At 40.0% G+C, this 19,428-nt stretch overlaps 1 protein-coding gene across 1 annotated transcript in view; it reads left to right on the top strand.

Annotated features, from left to right (window-relative positions):
* DPE1 (disproportionating enzyme) overlaps positions 1-19,428 on the top strand; it is a 346,819-nt gene that overhangs the window by 224,906 nt on the left and 102,485 nt on the right. Inside the window, exons 9-11 of the mRNA XM_089431682.1 lie at positions 13,920-14,059; positions 14,162-14,193; positions 14,282-14,356. Coding sequence (XP_089287808.1) covers positions 13,920-14,059; positions 14,162-14,193; positions 14,282-14,356 — 247 coding nt within the window. The remainder of the gene's footprint in view (positions 1-13,919; positions 14,060-14,161; positions 14,194-14,281; positions 14,357-19,428) is intronic.

The following is a 19,428-nucleotide window of genomic DNA, read 5'->3' as shown; positions in this document are numbered from 1 at the left end:
AGGATCTTTTAAAATGTGGTATTATCACAAAAAGTAGAAGTCCATATGATGCTCCAGTTGTATTAGTTAAAAAAAAGATGGATCGTTTAGACTATGTGTAGATTACCGAGGGCTAAACAAGATAACTATTAGGAACAAATTTCCAATTCCTTTTATCGATGAAATGTTGGATGAACTACATGGAGCTAAATACTTTTCAAAATTAGATTTGAGATCAAGGTACTACCGAATAAGGATAAGGTTGGAAAACATAGAAAAAATTGCTTTTTGAACACATGAAGGTCATTAGGAATTTAAGGTAATGCACTTCAGATTAACTAATGGTTCGACAACCTTCCAAGCCACCATGAATGAGGTATTTCGTCTGTATCTAAGGAAGTTTGTGTTAGTGTTCTTTGACGATATTCTGAACTATAGCAAAACATGGAAGGAGCATCTACAACATCTGCAACAAGTTCTCACTATATTAGAAGAACATCAGTTCTATGGAAAGATATCCAAGTGCACCTTGGGAAAAGAAGTAGAGTACCTTAGACACATAATATCCAAGGAAGGAGTGAAAGTAGATCCTAAAAAGATCAAGGCTATAAAAGAATAGCCCAAACTAGTTAACATCTCCAAGTTAAGAGGATTCTTAGAATTGATTGGGTATTATCGAAGGTTTATTAAAAACTATGCCCATGTAACCACACCCCTAACGAACCTTCTAAATAAGAACCAATGCACTTGTATTTGTAACTCCAGATTTTTCAAATCTGTTTGTAATTGAATGTGACGCTTCAGGTTTTGGCATAGGAGTAGTATTAATGTAGGATGGTCACCCAATCGCGTTTGAAAGCAGGAAGATCAACAAGAAAGAATGTCTCAAGTCTACATTTAACAAGGAAATGCTTTCCATTGTGCACACATTAGCAGACTAGCTAAACAGCGAGCGTGCTCTAAGCCAAAATGACTGTCACAAATGCACATAACCGAATGATCAAAATGAGGGGGCTCCTTTCTCTTTTATAGCTTCTGCCTCTCTCAATCCCAATGCACACCTTCTCCTGCGTGATTCCCCTTTTGCCATGTGTTCCTCCCCTCCTGTGCAATCCCTCCATGTGTCTGCGTGGGCTCCATTTCTGCGTCCCCCTTTTGGCCCCCTTGGCTCTCCCTTTAAGTCACAACGTTGTGCTACTAGGAAGTGACTTTTATTCTAAAAGTGAGTTATCTCCCCCTTTCTCACTTTTTTATTTACAAAATAACTATAGAAGACAAAATTTGGCAAAATCGAATATTCCAATTAGCTGGGGCTAATTAGGAATATTACAAACAACTTAATGACATGGTCTACGTCTACTACAATCTTCGATTGTGGATGAGGCAACTTGAGAGGACACCTGATATGGAGGCCATCTCATTGGATGGGATTGACACCACTGCTGCATAGAGGGTTGAGGCTGAGAGGCCTCTCATGGAGTCTGCTGATGATTCGTTAGTGCAGGATGTAGTGGAAGGGGAGGAGGAGGAGGAGTTGGAGCAACAGGAGGAGGAGGTGACACCACCTGCCCGGGCTACCCCTGCCACCAGTAGAGGACGTGGTCTACCTCCTATAGCTCCTACTACTAGTTCTTCAGCTTCTAGAGCACAACAGACTCCACTGCCAACTCCACCAGCACCAACATCTACATCTAGAGGGAAAGGGAAAGCTATGGCATTTTCTCGCAAGAGGGGCAGGGGAAATCATTAGTATTAGACTTTAGTTATTTTGTTCATTTCATTGTATATGACATTATGACTCATGAGATACATTATTATATTTTTTGTTGATATTTTGAGGCTGAGTTGGGACTCAGGAGTCAGGACTTACTATTCATGACATGATTCACTGTTATGTGTGATTTTAGCACTAGAAATGATATTAAACATCTTATATATTAGTTCTTTTATCATATTTATTTGTCAATGTATTTATTTTATGTTGTAGATGGTTTAGATATTAAAAAAATTGAAAAAAAAAGGTTCGTTCGTAGGTCTTGCGCTTCTGAGGGCAAGTAATGTTCACGTGGGAAAGAGAACAGGTGGGTACGTCAAACTCCATCCTGCGCACGTCGAGAATAGTTAACACACTTTGAACAAACTTTCCTGGGTATGGATGAGAGACTGTATTCATTCAATGGTGTACAGTATCCTCATTAGCTAATCTGAGCATGGTTTAGCTCAGTCCCCGATTATTACGATTTTTTCCGATTTTTTCCCCGCGCCGAAATTATCCTGATAACGATTAGTGCAATGTTGGTATCTGCGTCTTGTGTATTTTCCAAATGACCCCCAAGCCCCTTCTTATATCTTCCTATTGGACAACCAACGAGCTAGATTAACTCTTAATCAAAGGCTCAGATCGTTTTGACTTGATATTCGTCTTTTTCTAGAAGTTTCACCCACAATTAGAATAATACCCATTAATATTTTAATTTTCCTAAGTTTAGACTTAGGAACTGCATTAAAAATATTAATTATTTTAATAAAATCGTCTCTGGGTGGAATTTCCCAAAACAGTTTCTGGGTTCTTTGGAATGCATGTGTGCAAGCCTCCTTGCAAAATTTGAGGCCTAGGGCACATCCAATGCTACCCCAAATCAACACTCCCTCTTAGCGAGGAATGTGCTCTAGCAATATACTGCTACTGCATACTTCTCTGATTCTGAAGCATCCTGCTGTGCGCTGCTGATGTCTAACATGTTGTCCACCAACTACTGCGCTCCCGCTGTAACTGTATTATTGCCTTTGACATTGCTACTGCCAATGCTACATCTGTACTACATCTCCCTCTAAATGTCCGCATCTGTGCTGCTGTTGGCACTGCCACTGCCAACTATCCCTGCATTGCTAACTGCGGCTGCTACTGAAACGTATTTTCAATCATACCCATCTGCTCTCTGAACTGAGTGAACTTAGCTCTTCCGAGAGCCTTTGTGAGTATATCGGCCACCTGCTCTCCTGTGGGGACATACTGTAGCTGTACTACCCATGCTGAACATAGTCTCTGATAAAGTGACAACGGATATCAATATGTTTCGACCAATCATGAAACACTAGATTCTCAGAAGCTCCTCCAAGCAAACCCTAAACAAATACGTTATGCTTCTATTCTCCTTGGCCTCGCTGCCTGCCTAAACCACACCTAAAAGCAACCCATATGGATTTGTCTTAGCCCAAGAACAACCTTTACCAAATGCTGTCACCTACAACTCCTCCTACGCCGTTTAGGGTAGACTCCTTTACGTTGATCTTTCTCCTTTTCTGTTGCGGTTAGGCTTCTCTCTCCATCGAGTTTTTTTTAGAGGATGTGTTGCCCAAGATGGATGCCTAAACAACGAGCCTTTGTCCTCCTTTTATAGGCATAAAGAGGGGCTCAATGTCTAATTTGAAGTGACATGTTTATTGGATTTCTTTTACATCAAGTCGGCCTACTTGACAACCAAATTAATTTGTCAACTTCAAAAATTAATATCTCTCTAACGACAACTCGAAGTTGGACGATTTTCGTGTGTTGGAATAGTCTTTCCAAGCACTATCATCCTCATCCATCACATGTCGTAAATACATCAATGTTTTGTCCCAAATCTCGATGGTTGCCAAAACCCCATACTTGGTTTCCAAGCCCACAAGCTGCCCTTGTGGTGCTTTGTCCTCAAAACCCTAAACCCTAGGGCTTGGAGTACCTCCCAAGCTACACAAATCAACACCATGCGGGTGTGGGGGCGCAAGGACATCCTCATGGGTCTCCAAGTGGATCGATAATGCCTGTGAACCATCTGCAAGGGCTAGGATGATGACTTAAGCCTTCCTTTTGTCTGTTGTAGTGAGACACATCCTCATCTGGACCCTGGAAGTTCCAGTGTTGTGAAAAGCGCGATTAAATCGTGCTTTTTTCCCCGCGCCTATTTAATCGTGCTTTTTACATGAAAAAATCGGCTATTTTTTTGCCGATTTTTTCCGAAAAAGTGCGCTTTTTTAAAAAAATCACGTTTTTTTTCGAAAAAAGCGCGATTTTTTCCGAAAAAAGCTCGGGGTTGCCAAGACAGCACGATTTTATAATTTTTTTTTTTGTTTTTCATTTGGTCATTTGGGTTTTTTCATGCAACTTTTTTTGAAAGAAACAAATAATTTTTGAGTGGGGCAGCTTAATGATCAAGTCTAGGCCCTAGTATGGATATGCTATTCATGGTAATGTTAAATTCTTAAAGTAAAAGTGACATTCTCCTTAAGCTTCATTTTCATCCTCTTACTTAAATTTTTAACATTACCATGAAATGACTCAGGATGTTTGAGAGTGGTTCCAGCCTCATTGGATTTCATATGGAGAAAGTAGAATTTTAGATTTCATTTAAAATCCAGCAGAGTTATCAGTTTTTCAGGATTTCAGGATTGGGAAATTGTAATGTTTCCAGGTGACACCACCTGCTCGGGCTACCCTTGCCACCAGTAGAGGACGTGGTCTACCTCCTATAGCTCCTACTTCTAGTTCTTCAGCTTCTAGAGCACATCAGACTCCACTGCCATCTCCACCAGCACAGGCACCAGCATCTACATCTAGAGGGAAAGGGAAAGCTGTGGCATTTTCTCGCAAGAGGGGCAGAGGAAATCAATAGGATTAGACCTCATTTTATTGTATATGACATTATGACATGATGAGATACATTATCATATTTTTTGTTGATATTTTGAGGCTGAGTTAGGACTCAGGAGTCAGGACTTACTATTCAAGACATGATTCAATGTTATGTGTGATTTTAGCGCTAGAAATGATATTAAACATCTTATATATTAGTTTTTCTATCATATTTATGTGTCAATGTATTTATTTTATGTTGTAGATGGTTTAGATATTAAAAAAATTGAAAAAAAATGAAAAAAATGAATATTTTTGTACCAAACGATTTTTTCCCGCTTTTTTCCTGATTTTTCTGATTTTTTCCAATTCGTTCCCTGCGCCGATTTAATCCCGCTCGCGCTTTTCACAACATTGCCTGGAACATTTGCCAAGTGTATGGTACAAGTGTGGAGCCGACTAGGCATGGTGAACTAGGTGCATCATCCTCATCCAAAAAGGTGGAACATGAGCAATCATTGAGTGGTGTTGGGGATCCATGAACTACTTTTTGCTATGGTGGAGGCTCATGGCTCTTAAGGCTCACCCTACAAGTGCCAATGTGGCCCTCTGGAGGGCTCGAACCCCATATAGGGAGACCAAACCCCAAATAAAGACCTACCTGCAATCCCACATAAGATCCAATGTGTCCCCTTGCCCTCCAATACAACAAATCATTAGAATAATCGAGTAAAAGAGCTTACCAATCATGGAATCAATGGGGCACTTCATGGTGGCATGGCCTTCCATAGTGGGCTTTGGCATGTACAAGTGTCTCCAAGCTTAATAAGGGGGGTAACCAAGGACCCTATTAGGTGATTTCAACCTTTAAAAGGGGTGACATGTCCATGGTACATCCTTCAGATTCTAGGTGGAAAGTGATATAGTGATGGAACTAGTGTTTTCAGAAACGACCGAGCTGACTCTGACTCGGCTGAGCCTGACTGAGCCAAGGCCTGGCCGGATTGGCTCGGTGGATGAAACAGAACAGTTGGCCGGTTTGTTACCGAGCCGGTCACTGACTCCGCTGACTTGGTAATGAACCAGCCGACACAGCCGAGCCCGAGATAACTCGGCCGGCTCGGTCACCCATGCACACGCACAACCAACAAGGTCTTTTGGGGGGGTAATTGGACCCCACAACCAATCTAATTTTCTTTAGGGTGATTTTGAGGTCCATTTACCTCTCCCAACCCTATAAAAGCTACCCAATCCCTCTCATTTCCTCACAACCATCTCGTTGCATTTGTGTGAGAATTTGTGAGGAGTTGTGGAGTTTGATTTTGCAGCAGCAGCGAGGAGTCTTGGGCAAGCATTGGAGCAGCAGTGAGGAACTTCTTGGGCAACCATTGGAGCAACATTGAGGAGTTGGTTTGTTGGAGCAACATTGAGGAGGTGGTTTGTGCCTAGAGGTATTTTTTTTTTCACTTCTAAAATCTGTTTTTGCTTATTTATTTTTTTTGTGCAAATCTGGAGATTGAAAAGTCTTTTTTGTAAAAGAAATAAACATTGAAGCAATGTTATTTTTTTGTTTTCATTTTCAGATTGTTTCCTTTCATTTCCAAGTCAAAAAATGGCTCCTAGTGTGAAAGATGCTGGTTGGGCATATGCTAAAATGGTTGATAATCAAATGCATTGCAAATTTTGTCATAGAAAAATTAAGGAGGGTCTTGGGGGCATTCATAGGTTGAAACAACAGTTGGTTGGTATTAGAGGCCAAATTACTCCATGTGAAGCATCTTCAGTACAAATTGGGGAGATTAGGAAGGAGTTGTTAAATAGACTTGAGAAGTTTCAGGAAGAAAAAACCTAGGCAAAAAGAAATAGAGGTTGAAATTGGGAGGAAGAGGAGTATACAACAAATGATGGCTACCAACCCCCATTTTGATTTTGAGGGCTCTTCATTTATCCCTTGTACTAATGCATCCAACCCCTTCCGCTATGTTCCTCCCTCTTTGGAGTCCACGCGAGAAAAAAGGGGTAAGGGTAAAATGAAAAAGAAGGGTGATTTGAATATCAAAAGTTATTTCACTGTCACACCCTCCTCTCCATCATATGCACATGGTCCTCAAGCTAGTAGAAGTCATATGTAACCCACTTTAGATGACTCTTCGAAGAAAGAATTGAGGGAGACTGCTTTTGATTACATAGCTAGATGGTGGTATGATGCGATATCCCCTTCAATGCTTCCCGTTCACCATATTATGAACCTATGTTCGATGCCATATTTGCTGCTGGAAAGGGCTTCGAAGGCCCTACTATGCATGGGTTAAGGGGGTCTCGTTTAGATGACCATTGGAAGAAAGAATTGAGGGAGACTGCTTGTGATTACATAGATAGATGGTGGTATGATGTTGATATCCCCTTCAATGCTTCCCATTCAACATATTATGAGCCTATGTTTGATGCCATATTTGTTGTTGGAAAGGGCTTCAAAGGCCCTACGATGCATGAGTTAAGGGGGTCTTGTTTGCGAAAAGAAATTTCCTCTGATGAGTATTTGAAAGATTTCAAAAGCTCATGGGAAAAAACAGGATGTACCATCATGGCAGATGGATGGACTGATCAAAGGAACCGTACCGTCATAAACTTTCTTATCTTTTGCCCATAGGGAACCATGTTTCTAAAATCAGTTGATGCATCTGATGTTGAAGGAAATGTAACTAGGTTCGGTCTTCATAAATGTACTTTCGATATTTGTATTTATTCAAGAAAAGATATATTATTTTTATAATATATGTCAATGACTTTCTTGCTTATTGAAATAGGTCTAGCACTAGTTAAAGTGCTAGAGGTGAGTCAAATAGTCAAAAGAAAAGATTGAAGACCTTAAGGGCATGTTACACCTTGTATAAATATGTATTAAAGTTAAGAGAATACCTCCAAGAAAAGTCAAGTCTCCTCCTATGCTAAGGCACCAGCAAGAAGCTCCTTCAAGCATGCAATACCACCAAAGAACCATCCGAAGTCCACTCTTCAACGGCCAGGTATACTTCCATTAGGGCCGTGATCTCACGTGTAGCACATATGAGATGGCGGATTTATCACATGGATGTCGAGACAATGCTCTTGGACGAAGTCATAGAAGAGGAGGTGTACATTGAGCAGCTGGAGGGGTTTGAGTCATACAATAGGGAGACACATGTATGCAGATTGAAGGGAGCACTATATGAGCTCAAGCAAGCTCCTAGGGCATGGTATGGTTCCTTGCACATTATTTTATTATTTCAGGGCCTAATAGGCTAAAAATAGGAACTTGACCTCCTCATATAAATCAGTGTTGCAGGAATCGCCCCCCCCGGATCCGAGGCCGGAATCGCGTCCCGTACGGAAGCGTTCCGGAACCTCTAGGCGAAGCGCGATTCCTTTTTTTTTTCACGATTCCTGGAATTATGGAAGCGTTGGCCCGGATCCGCGCTTCGGAGGGCGCTTCGGGCCTCCGGAAGCGCAACGCTTCAGGCCCGGAAGCGCACGCTTCACGAGGCCCGGAAGCGCGCTTCCATATGAATCCGCGCGGTCAGCTATCAAACTCGGTTTTTTTTTTAATTTTTTTAAAAAGTTCACTTAACTTAGCATGAGGGGGTGGGTTAGGGTGAGGTTAGGGTTAGTTTAGGGTGAGTTTAGAAAAGAATAAAGCCCCCATTCTCTTCTCATTTTCTCACTTTGAGTTTATGAGAGTTGGAGAAGAGAAGAGAGGAGAGGAGAAGAGAAGAGAGGAAAGGAGAGGAGAAGAGAGGAGAGCTTGGAGGAGTGAAGAAGGAGGAGCTAGGAGAAGGAGGAGGAGCTTGGAGCAAGAGCTTGGAGGACTTCATCTACAAGAGCTAAAGAGGTAAGTTCAAACCCCAAACTCCCTTGTTTTTTTGAAAAAAAAATTGTATTTTTGTCCTCCCTCTCCTACTCTTTCCCATTGTTTCTACTTGCTCCTTTATTTACAGGTTGTCCACCACCTATATCCATATTCCAAGATGGTGTTCTTTTGGCTTCTATGTATCATTCCACTCTTGGTTTTAATGATGGCAAAGGTGAGGAATAGAGGGGAAGAGGAAGGGGATGAACTTGGTGACCCAATGTATGATGAGGAGGAAGGGGATGAACTTGAAGGGGACACTGAAGCACAAGATGGGAAAGGTACAACAACACCCTTGTGGAACTATGTGACCAAACTTGATGGGGGAAAGGGTGGTGGATCTTACAAATGGATGTGCCCTCATGATTGTCATGGAGGAAAACCATATTGTGGTTCATATACCCGTCTGAGGAGGCATCTTTGTGGGGTGCTGGACAGTGATGAAAAAAAGGGTTCTGTGGGGGTACAAATTTGCCCAAAAATTTCAGCTGAACAAAGAACAAAATACATCCAAATAGAGATGGCTGCACAACAAAAAAACAAGAAACAAAAAACTCATTCTGAATCAAGTGCAACCTCTAAATTTGGTAGTTGCCCATCTCCTCATGGTACTTCTGCAACCTCTGGAGGTAGAAAAACAATAGGGGATTTCCTTAATGTTGCTGGGAGGGATGATGTGGATGGAAAGATAGTCCGTTTTCTTTGTGCTTGCGGTGTACCATTCAATGTGCTTCGCTCTCCCTATTGGCATGACATGGTAAAGGCCATCAATGAAGCCCCAAAAGGATACAAGGCCCCCAACTATGAGAAAGCTAGAACAGTGTTATTAGAAAGAGAAAAAGCTAAGGTTCAAAGAGCTTTGACACGTTTTACACATGAGTGGGTGGATTCTGGGGTATCCATTGTATCAGATGGGTGGACAAATATTAGAAACCAACATTTGATAAATGTTCTTGGTGTTTCTTCTAGTGGTGCAGTATTTATTGCATCTCATGACTCCTCCTCCATCAGTGCAACTGCACAAAACATTGCAGATCTCCTATTGAAATCAATCAAAGATGTTGGTCCGAATAATGTGGTTCAAGTGATCACAGATAATGCAGCAAATTGTAAGGCAGCAGGAAAAATTATTGAGCGTACTCATCCACACATCTTTTGGTCTGGGTGCCTGGTTCACACATTGAACCTTTTGATGCATGATATTGTGAAACACAAAGATTGTGGGTGGATTGCTGAGGTTTACAGGAAAGGGAAGCAGCTCATTAAATTCATCACAGGGCATACAAGGGTAAACTACTTCTATGGCACTTACTCCAAGTTGCAATTGCTTAAAATTGCAAAGACAAGATTTGCTAGTTATTACCTCACCTTTAGGCGGCTAGTGAGGGTGAGACAAGCTTTAACTAATCTGGTGTGTGCTGAAACATGGGATGAAATTAACACTGACACAGATGGTGCTAATGCAGTCAAGGACACTGTTCTTGACAGTTACTTTTGGTCACAGGTTAAATATGTTTTTCAATTCACCAAACCAATTTATTACATGATCAAGTTTGCAGATTCAGATCGACCAGTAATTGGGGAGGTGTATGAGCAAATGGATAGCATGTTGGGGCAGATTAAAGACATTGTTGAGCCTAGAGATACCACCTTGTACAATTATATTCGTGCAGAGGTGGAAAACCGATGGGAAATGCTAAATGTTCCATTGCATGCATTAGCATATGTTTTGACACCTAAATACTATCATCCATCATGGCTTTCAAAACCAGCACCTGGGGGGGGAAGCAGGAAAAAACCACACCAAGATAGAGAGGTTCACGAAAAATATATGGCTGCATTGAGTAGATTAATCCCTGATAATGAGGAGGCTGCATTGGTACGGAGACAGGTGAGCAACTATACGAGCAACACTGGTCCATTTGGGAGCATGCATGCAATTCAAGATCGAGAGCATTTTTCTGCTCTTGAGTGGTGGAACATGCATGGAGGGCCTACTCCACTTCTACAGAGTTTGGCATTGCGGGTGCTATCACAGGTGGTAAACACTTCTTCTGCAGAGAGGTGTTGGAGCTCTTATTCTTTCATCCACAGTGTTAAAAGGAACAGGTTGAATTTAGACCGGGCAGAGAGCTTGGTTTATGTTCATTACAACTTGCGATTGTTGTCCCATTACTGTGAAGATGCAAAGTCTAATAAAGACTTGTTGACTTGGGACAAGAATCCAGAGGAGCCCAATTTGGAGGATGGAGTGTTGCGACTAGAGCAATTAGAGGATTCTCTTATCCAGGTATGTCCATTGTGGTATGAATTTTCCAATTTTCCCTTATAAAGCATTTCTCTAATTCATGTTTTTAATTTTTTTGTTAACTAGTGTTTTTTTTTTTGCATGAATTTTTTGAGCGATTCTAGGATGATGACACGGGTGTTGATATGCCACCACCCCCACCCCCACCCCCACCCCCATCTAGTCCCTTGGTTTCTAGGTTCCATGGTTCAACACCAACGGCAGGGGGTTCTTCTTCATCAGTTCCAGTGCCACGACTTACACAGGGACCATCTTCTTCATTGCCACCACGTGGAGGCCCGCCATCACGTTCTATTCGTGGTGGAAGGAGGAGAGATTAGTAGATATATTCACAATCTACTTCTTTTTGTCATAGATTACTCATTAGACTTGTAGACTTGTGAATTTGAATTTTGAACCTTTTTGGCTTGGCGGTGACCAAGTGACATATTTTGTAAACATTATTATTTGAATTTTGGACATGACAAATGTTGACAGTTGCTCACTTGCTAGATAAATCATAATATGCTCTATGTTTTATGTTTTATAATATGCTTAAATGTTTTATGTTTTATAATATGCTTAAAAATTTGATGTATGTTTGTAATAGCTAGAATATAGATGATTGTTGTACATACTAGTAACTACAATGGAATCATGGATGCCATATCTATCTTGATTTATGCAAAAATATGCATGTTTTCATGTCTTCTACAATTAATTTGGTATTTGGGATGTTTGTTTTGAGTATAAATGCAAAAAAATATAAAAAAAAATATATATATAGCAGACGCTTCCGCGGACGCTTCGCTTCCTAGATTTTTGGAAAATGACGCTTCCGCGCTCTGCGCTTCCGCTTCGCTCCCGCTTCGTGCAACATTGATATAAATAGAGGAGGAGTTCATTGTATCATTCATCATCACACACTTGGGATTTTCGGCCTCCTTAGTTGAATTCAACCTTATTTCTTGTGGAGAATTTGGAATCTATGAATGCATTTTGATATTTGGAGCTGATTTGCTTATCTTTGGAGCTATTCTTTGGATCTATGGATGGAATCTTTGCATGTTATCTTGTAAGTGTACGTAATTGTTGAATATCTATTTTCTTTAATGTCTAATGTATGGAATAATGTTGATTCTAGGTTATGCAAATTGTGCCCTAATTTGTTGAAGATATATTGAATGCTATCTAGATGATGTATTGCATGCATTACTTATACATAACATGTGAATGTATTTCCTATTGGTGAACTCTTGGTATCTCTCCCATGGAAAATCCGTTGTCCATTGCATAGGTAAATGCTTGAGGATTGTTGGTAGGGTATTAAATTTTCGACCTCTGTGGAAACTTCTTATCTGATTCATCCCATCATAGACTCCATACTCCCAAGGAACAAGGGATTGGTCCATCTTGTTGGTGATCATACTTCTATTTTATCCATAAATTCTCTTTCTCCAATTCCTCACCTTCAAGGCCAAGCTTGCTAACTAGGGGTTGGTACGAATCCCTAGGTAAGGTGAGTTTGTGCGATTGGAGAGCCTAAGCATCAAGGGGAATGCATTTTCCACAAAATCTATCCTTTTGGTGGGCATCCACTTCAATCTTGTCTGTTTATTTTCTTGCCCTAGTTGTTTGCCCTAATGGGAACCCTAGTTTAGTCTTGCTTCAACTTAGGGTCTTCTTTGAAGGTTTCTTGAGCCTTGGACTTGCTGATTTACATTGCTGGAAACCTTTTCTCCTAGCCTTGACCTTTGGTATTACTATTGTATGAAAACATAGTGTACCATCTATAAATGTAGGTGTCATCGAAGCTGTCAGACACTGGAGCTGATATACCATGGATGAGGAATCCAAGAACAATTGAGCAGTGGCCACTGTGAGGTAAGATCATCATGTAACTGAAAGAGAATTGGAAAGAATGAGCTTGGATCTGAATGATATGAGCAAGAGTGCTCGTGTGAACTAGAACACCACACTCTAGGAGGGTACCTTAGGTATTGATTGCCCATGTAACTTCCTCACATCATATGAGGGGTAACATGTTGTTACTCAATCTTTTACAAATCTGAAAATTCATCTTACACATCATTAGATAGATTTGTAAGTCATCTCTTCAAGCTCAATTAAACAGTTTGAGAACGTGGTTTATACCATAAAGGCTCAATCTGGAAATTTGCCTTAACTAAGTAGTAAGTACCATAAACCAGATTTTGAGTTTAATCCACTGTTTTTTTAATTGTTTTAGCATCTATGTGGATTGAGGTGATATATGCTTATTTCATTAAGGTTAAACCAACTTATTGGAGCGTTATATCACTACTGAATTGAATCCTTTATGTTTTACATGTTATATGTTTGGGGGATTCATTTCTCTTATCATTAAAGTAAATCTTGTATCACTTTGCTAAATCATAGTTAGATTTACTTGGGTTCTCATAATGATCATTGTGTAATTGAGGTTTACTCCACTGGTCGTCTAGAAAGATGGCCAAAAGTGTTGAAGTTGTTGTATTGGCGTGACTGTGATATAATTCCTATTTGTTTCCCCAAAGGTTGCATCCATAGATTGGGCTTTTCCACGTAGATGCTAGTTAGGTGCTAACAGGGTCAAAACAATCTGGGTGTTAGAGCACCCATTTATCTTGTTAGGGCAGGCTATTAGGAAACTCTCGATCTTAATGTCTGTGGTTTCACAATCTGGCTCTGTTTATCTTGTTAGGGAAAGCTATCAGGAAACTGTCTGTCAATCTCCATTCCAGTGATTGCACAAACAGAAGAGGTTCAAGTTAGGGTTTTGTAGCATGGATTTAATCAACATGTTATACTTTAACTCAACTGTAATCAGTATCTCCTTTATGTATGACAATACTCATCGCATTAAAAAGCTTAATATTAACATCTTTAATAATAGAAATGCACCTTAAAAATGATAGCAAAAGTGACAATGATAGACCTGTTTCTGTTTTTCAAAATGTCCATCATGACATCTTGCATGAAGAATTTACAAAAACAAAATCAAATTCTGGGCTGTCGTATGGAGGCTGTCCTGACTCCTTTTCATTTGGTTACTGTGTTAAGGATTTGTTAAATTGTTAATTTGTGTGTCATATGAAATCTAATCTTGGCTACAAACATGCTTTTGTATACAGCCCCTTGTATGATTGGAAAAGCATGGAAAGAGAGGGTTTCTCATGGTGGGTACAGCGCATGAAGCGTGCATTTGACCTTTTTGATGAATTTCGAATTGACCATTTCCGAGGACTTTCTGGCTATTGGGCCATTCCTGCAGGTGATTTGTATTATCTTTCTGTATTCAGCCATGGGTGTTTCTGATTGAATCTTGCAAATTATTCTGGAAAAAGTTCAAATAACTGTTTATGTGAATGTACAGAGTCAGAGACTGCCATGGAAGGAACATGGAAGGTTAGTACATAATATATTTGATCGTATGTTGCTTAATATGTCATTGTGCTTTTACTGACTATGTTAATATTGTCATTGGATGCATTAGGTGGGTCCAAGGGAGGCATTGTTTAATGCTATCAACAAAGCAGTTGGAAAGATAGACATAATTGCCGAAGATCTTGTACGTTTTTCCTTTGACCATATTTATAAATTCATATTTTCTTAATGGGTTTGTGAAAGGTTGGTTAAGTTGAAGAATGTAACTAGTGTTTGTCTTCATAATTATATTTAAAATGCATTTTTCAAAAAGAAAGAAAAATGAATTTTATTATTAAATAAATTGACTTATTAAAGCATGGGTTTCATGCTTGGGTCAATTGTTTTTAGGTCAAAGTCTCCATTGAAGACTTCTACGGTTTAAGTGTCATTGTCCATGTCACAATGTAAGGAACTCTTCTTGGGAATTATTTGTCAAGAAAGAAAATTATTTTAATGTAAATTAGGTCAATAAGGCGTCCTCTACCATGTCGGCCTCAAGGAACGACAAGTTGGCCTCATTTGAAGAATTCGATCACCTAAGATGACTATATATAAGCAACAACTTGACTCATTTGGAGAACATCTCATGCAAGTTTGAATTGAAGTAGCTGGGAAGCAGAAAAGGTGCAAAGTGTTGAAGGAAATGTAACTAGGCTAGGTCTTCATAAATGTAATTTGTATTTATTCAAGAAAAGAGAAATTATTTTTGTAATATTTGTCAATGAGTTTCTTGCTCATTAAAAATAGGTCAAGCACATTTTAAAGTGCTTCTAGAAAGTCAAAGTCAAAATATGATTATGATAAGACCCTTTGAGGACATTTTACATCATGTACAAGGTCATGGAAACATCTCCAAGCAAAGTCAAATCCACTCCTAGCATCAATGATGTCTCCAAGCATCAAAACGATGGATAAAAGATGAATTTTGGTGTAAATTGTCATGTTAGCGTAGAGGACAGTCAAGTCGGCCTAAAGAGGAGGGTTATACCTCTATTTATAGAGGTTGTCCACTCCTCATACAACACACAACTCTCTCTGAAATCTGCAAGCAAGAAGAGGGCTAAAAGGACGAAGAAAAGACAAAGAAGAGGGCTACAAGGGCAGCGAGATAAGGAGACAGAACAACGAAGGTAAGGAGGCCATTTCTGAAGCAGTCATCATATACCACTGTTTTGGGTGCAAAATAGGCCTACAAGGCCTCTCTCTCCAGCAAAGAAGCAAAGAAAAGACAACGAGGTAAAGAGGACTGTTTCTAGGGTTTCTGTCCACATGTGCGAAGATTCCAGAAGTCAACTTATGCAGATTTAACAACAATTGAAGACAATACACTTAAAGGCCTCATTCAGATATACACCTAGGCCTACAAGGTATCCAAGGAAAGCGAAGAAGGCTCTCCCTATAACGAAGACAAGAAGCCCTAATGTTCTAGGGTTCTCCTAAGAAGAAAAGAAGCCTAAGCAGCAGAAGAAGGACGAAGTGTTGAGGAGCAGAGTGCCGGAAGACAGAGGTCCATGTGCTAGAATTTATAGTGCAGAAAGAGGAAGGATTTGACTTGTGCTTGGAGGATCCTATAGTCAAGGGTCTAGGGTTTGGCAGTTGTTCAAATAAGAAGCTTCAATAAGAGAAAACTTACAAAGGGTTTTCCTCTCAAGAGTGGAGAGGTTTTGTCCCTGGCAGAGAGCCAAACTTTGTGTTCTTGTTATTTTGTTTTGGTAGCAGTTTGATGAAGTACACACATATGCGCTAAGAAGAAGAAGAAGATGCATAAGCTAATAAGAAAAGTGTTGGAATTTCTAAGTCTAACTGTTAGAAAGCCTTCGTGTACTTTCTGATTTATTTCTACCTACTTGTTATGAACTTCTGATTAATTAACAAGTTTAAGTATGGGGGATTTAAGTATGAGAAATTAGTCAGTTACGACTACCTCTCATGGAAATGGTCATACGTTTGAATGACTTACTTAACGCAGTTGAATCCCAAAAATGATATCTAATTAACAAGTTATTTACCATGTAAATACTCAAAATAAATACAAGTACATGCTCAACACATTACAGATCATCAACTGAAGGAGACAAAACAAGCACACAAGTGACACTGCTATTTTTGGAACAATGTCTCCGGAAAAACCCAATGCGGGAAAACCGGTGCAGCTATCTGAGGGTTTTATTATTATGCAATTTTTGAATACAATCTGGGTGCCAAAAACTGGCTCACCCAACAGAGAATATGTTAAAATTGGCAACTAGGGCCAAACTCCATGTGGATCACCTTATTTATGGCTTCTGATATTTTTCTTAGATCCCTCTCATTGAGAGGTGTAGGATTGATCTAAATATCATCCGATTCTGATAAGTATTTATGGAGATATGAATTTATTTTGATTATGGACAAATTGTCAAGGTTGGCCAGCAAACTTATGTAGGCTCAGAAGCCCAATAGTCATGTCTATTCAACCTCAACGTTTGCATATAAATACAAGGAGAATTCTCCTCATTTGGACAATTCAATTCACTCATCTTCTGTCTCTCTCCTACGCATAAAAGGAGCCTCTCTCTCTCTCTCACACTTGTGGCTGAAAGGAAGATGTCCTAGGGCAAGGAAGACGCAGAAAGAAGGACGCTAGGCAGCAGGTCATCTCTTTGACCAGCATTGACCAAGCGTTGACCTTCCAGAAGTGCGGATTTGGATGTGGTTGCCTCTCCTAGGAAGGCTGCAATTTTTGGCACGAAAATCGAGGTGATCTAACCTCTAGTTTGACCAGTGTTGACTGCCCTAGTTTAGGGCTGCAAGTTGACTTCAGAAATCTGCAAATTGATTGAACTTTTGGGGCTGTTCAAGAGCTGTTTCTTCAGGCTGTTCTAGGACAAGTTGACCGGAAATTGACCAAGTATTTTAGAGGTCAATTTCAGCTAGTTTGACCAAGTTTGACTTTGCTGATCTAGGGTTTGTTGCTGCTGATATAAAATTAAAGAATTCAGATTTTGTACTATTTCTCTCTGCTGAACTATTGAAGATAAAAGAAGATTTGATCAAAGGGTTTCCCCGCATTGGGGTTTGTCCCTAGCTAGCCGCCACATCTTGTGTCTCTTGTCTTGGCTTGTTTTTTGTTGATCATTTAATGTTCTATCTGCACTTTACTTAATGTATATGTGATTGCTAATCTGTGGCTAATAAGAAGAAAAAATAAGTAAACTGCTCTAAGCATAGAACATACCATAATTTAACATGGTATCGGAGTTGAGGTGAAGACAAAGCCCAAGCAAGAGCAAGAGCAAGAGCAATCACCAAAGAGAAGGTTGGCAAGGCTATCTTAAAATGAAATCATGGGGTCCTCAACACACTTCCCTGCTGAAGACAAACTTTGGTAGAAGTCTGACTATCACGGATGCAAGATGTCTCTCGATCTAACATTAGAAGAGCAGGAAGTGTTGGACCATGTGAGAGGCGGGATTGTTGAGCCTCCATCAAATGCATCTGCTACTGCTAGGAACAAATGAACCAAGGGAGAAGTCAAAGCAAGGAAGATCATCCGGGACTCTATCGACAAGCGCTTGGTGGCCTATGTTTCCGAGCTGAACACCTCCAAGGAAATCTACGATACACTGGTGAGTTTATTTAAAGTTAATGATGCAAATCAAGTCTGGTTTCTTGGAAATAAGCTGAAGGAAATTAAGAAGGGAAAATATGAGAGTATGCAAGCATATTTCTTAAGGATCACCGAGATCAAGAATGATCTCCTATCTATTGGGGAAGTAATTTCTGATAGGGAAATGACACTCACAACTCTTGGAGGACTGCCATTTGAATGGCATATATTCAGGACTACGCTTCTCAACAATAACGTAATTCCTGGATTTGAGGAATTAATAGCTAGATGCATTCAAGAAGAAACGAGGATGGAAGAGCAAGAAACGCCCATACTTAAAGGTCATCCCTCTGCCTTTCTTCTCATACTAAAAGAAGAAACAATTCCAGGGCTAAATTCAAAGGAAAGGCTGGACCAAAGGGTGGAAGAAAAGGACGATGTTACAATTGCAATAAAATGGGTCACTATGCAAGGGAGTGCCATGATAAAAGGAACTCACACGGGACAATGATCAAAATCCCTCTCAAGGAAATCAAAGGAATGGCAGGTCAAATGGCAGAGGTAAAAGAAGTGTCGGAAATCAAGGAAGAGGACAACCATTCAAGAAGGCAAGAAATTCTAGGTATGAATCTAACACTGTTAACAATAGATGATTATTATCTACCAGCAGCTTTATCTACTACTGCTCCCCCAGACTTGCTGGGAAATTGGCTTATTGATAGTGGTGCCTCAAGGCACTTCATTGGTTACAGAGAAGTTCTCTATAATTTGATAGAAAAGGAAACCAACCTGGAAGTTGTTCTTGGAGATAATTCAAAATATCTCATGAAAGGCGTAGGAAATGTCACTCGTCAATTGAATCAGGGTAAAACCATCCACTTACAAGATGTATTATATGTACCTGATCTTAAAAAGAACTTGGTGTCCATTTCGGCAATGGAAGACAAAGGATACAAGGTTGCTTTCAGCGATGGCAAGGTATGTGTATGGAAAAAGAACTTTAAAGATGCTTTTACTCTTGGGTTTCAATTTGATTCATTATATCAGGTCAGTGGAAGTCCACTGGGTGTCATGTCTTGTGACACATCTCTTCAGTCCCAACTATGGTATTAGAGGTTTGCTCACCTTCATTATAAAGCTCTACCCGATGTAAGAAAAATGGTGACCGGGATGCCCGAGTTTAGATTAGAGCAAGAAGGTGTATGTCCAGGATGTGCCGAAGGGAAGCTCAAAAGGGGACCATTCCTCTAAAGCCAAAGAAAGACCTCCGATATATTGCAGTTGGTTCACTCAGACATATCTGGTATGATGCCTGTGAACTCCTTGGGAGGATGTTTATATTACCTCACTTTTACAGATGATTATTTTGGCAAGACTTGGATATACTTCTTGAAAAAGAAGGATGAAGTTTTTTCCTGGTTTCGGCACTTCAAAGCCTTGATCGAGAATCAAACTGAAAAGAAAATCAAGATTTTAAGGATTGATAATGGGACTGAATATGAATCCAATGAGTTTATGACTTTTGCAAAGAGGTTGGCATTAAGAGAGAGACTACTACACCATATACTCCTGAACAGAATGGTGTGGCGGAAAGGAAGAATCGTACAATTATGGAAGTTGTCCGT

Source organism: Pinus tabuliformis, chromosome 5_1 (assembly GCF_031772625.1).
Source record: "Pinus tabuliformis cultivar Carrire ecotype Pingquan chromosome 5_1, CPIR1, whole genome shotgun sequence".
NCBI classification, from domain to species: domain Eukaryota; kingdom Viridiplantae; phylum Streptophyta; class Pinopsida; order Pinales; family Pinaceae; genus Pinus; species Pinus tabuliformis.
Note: the sequence above shows the minus strand (reverse complement) of the source record. Positions and strands in the feature narration are given on the sequence as shown.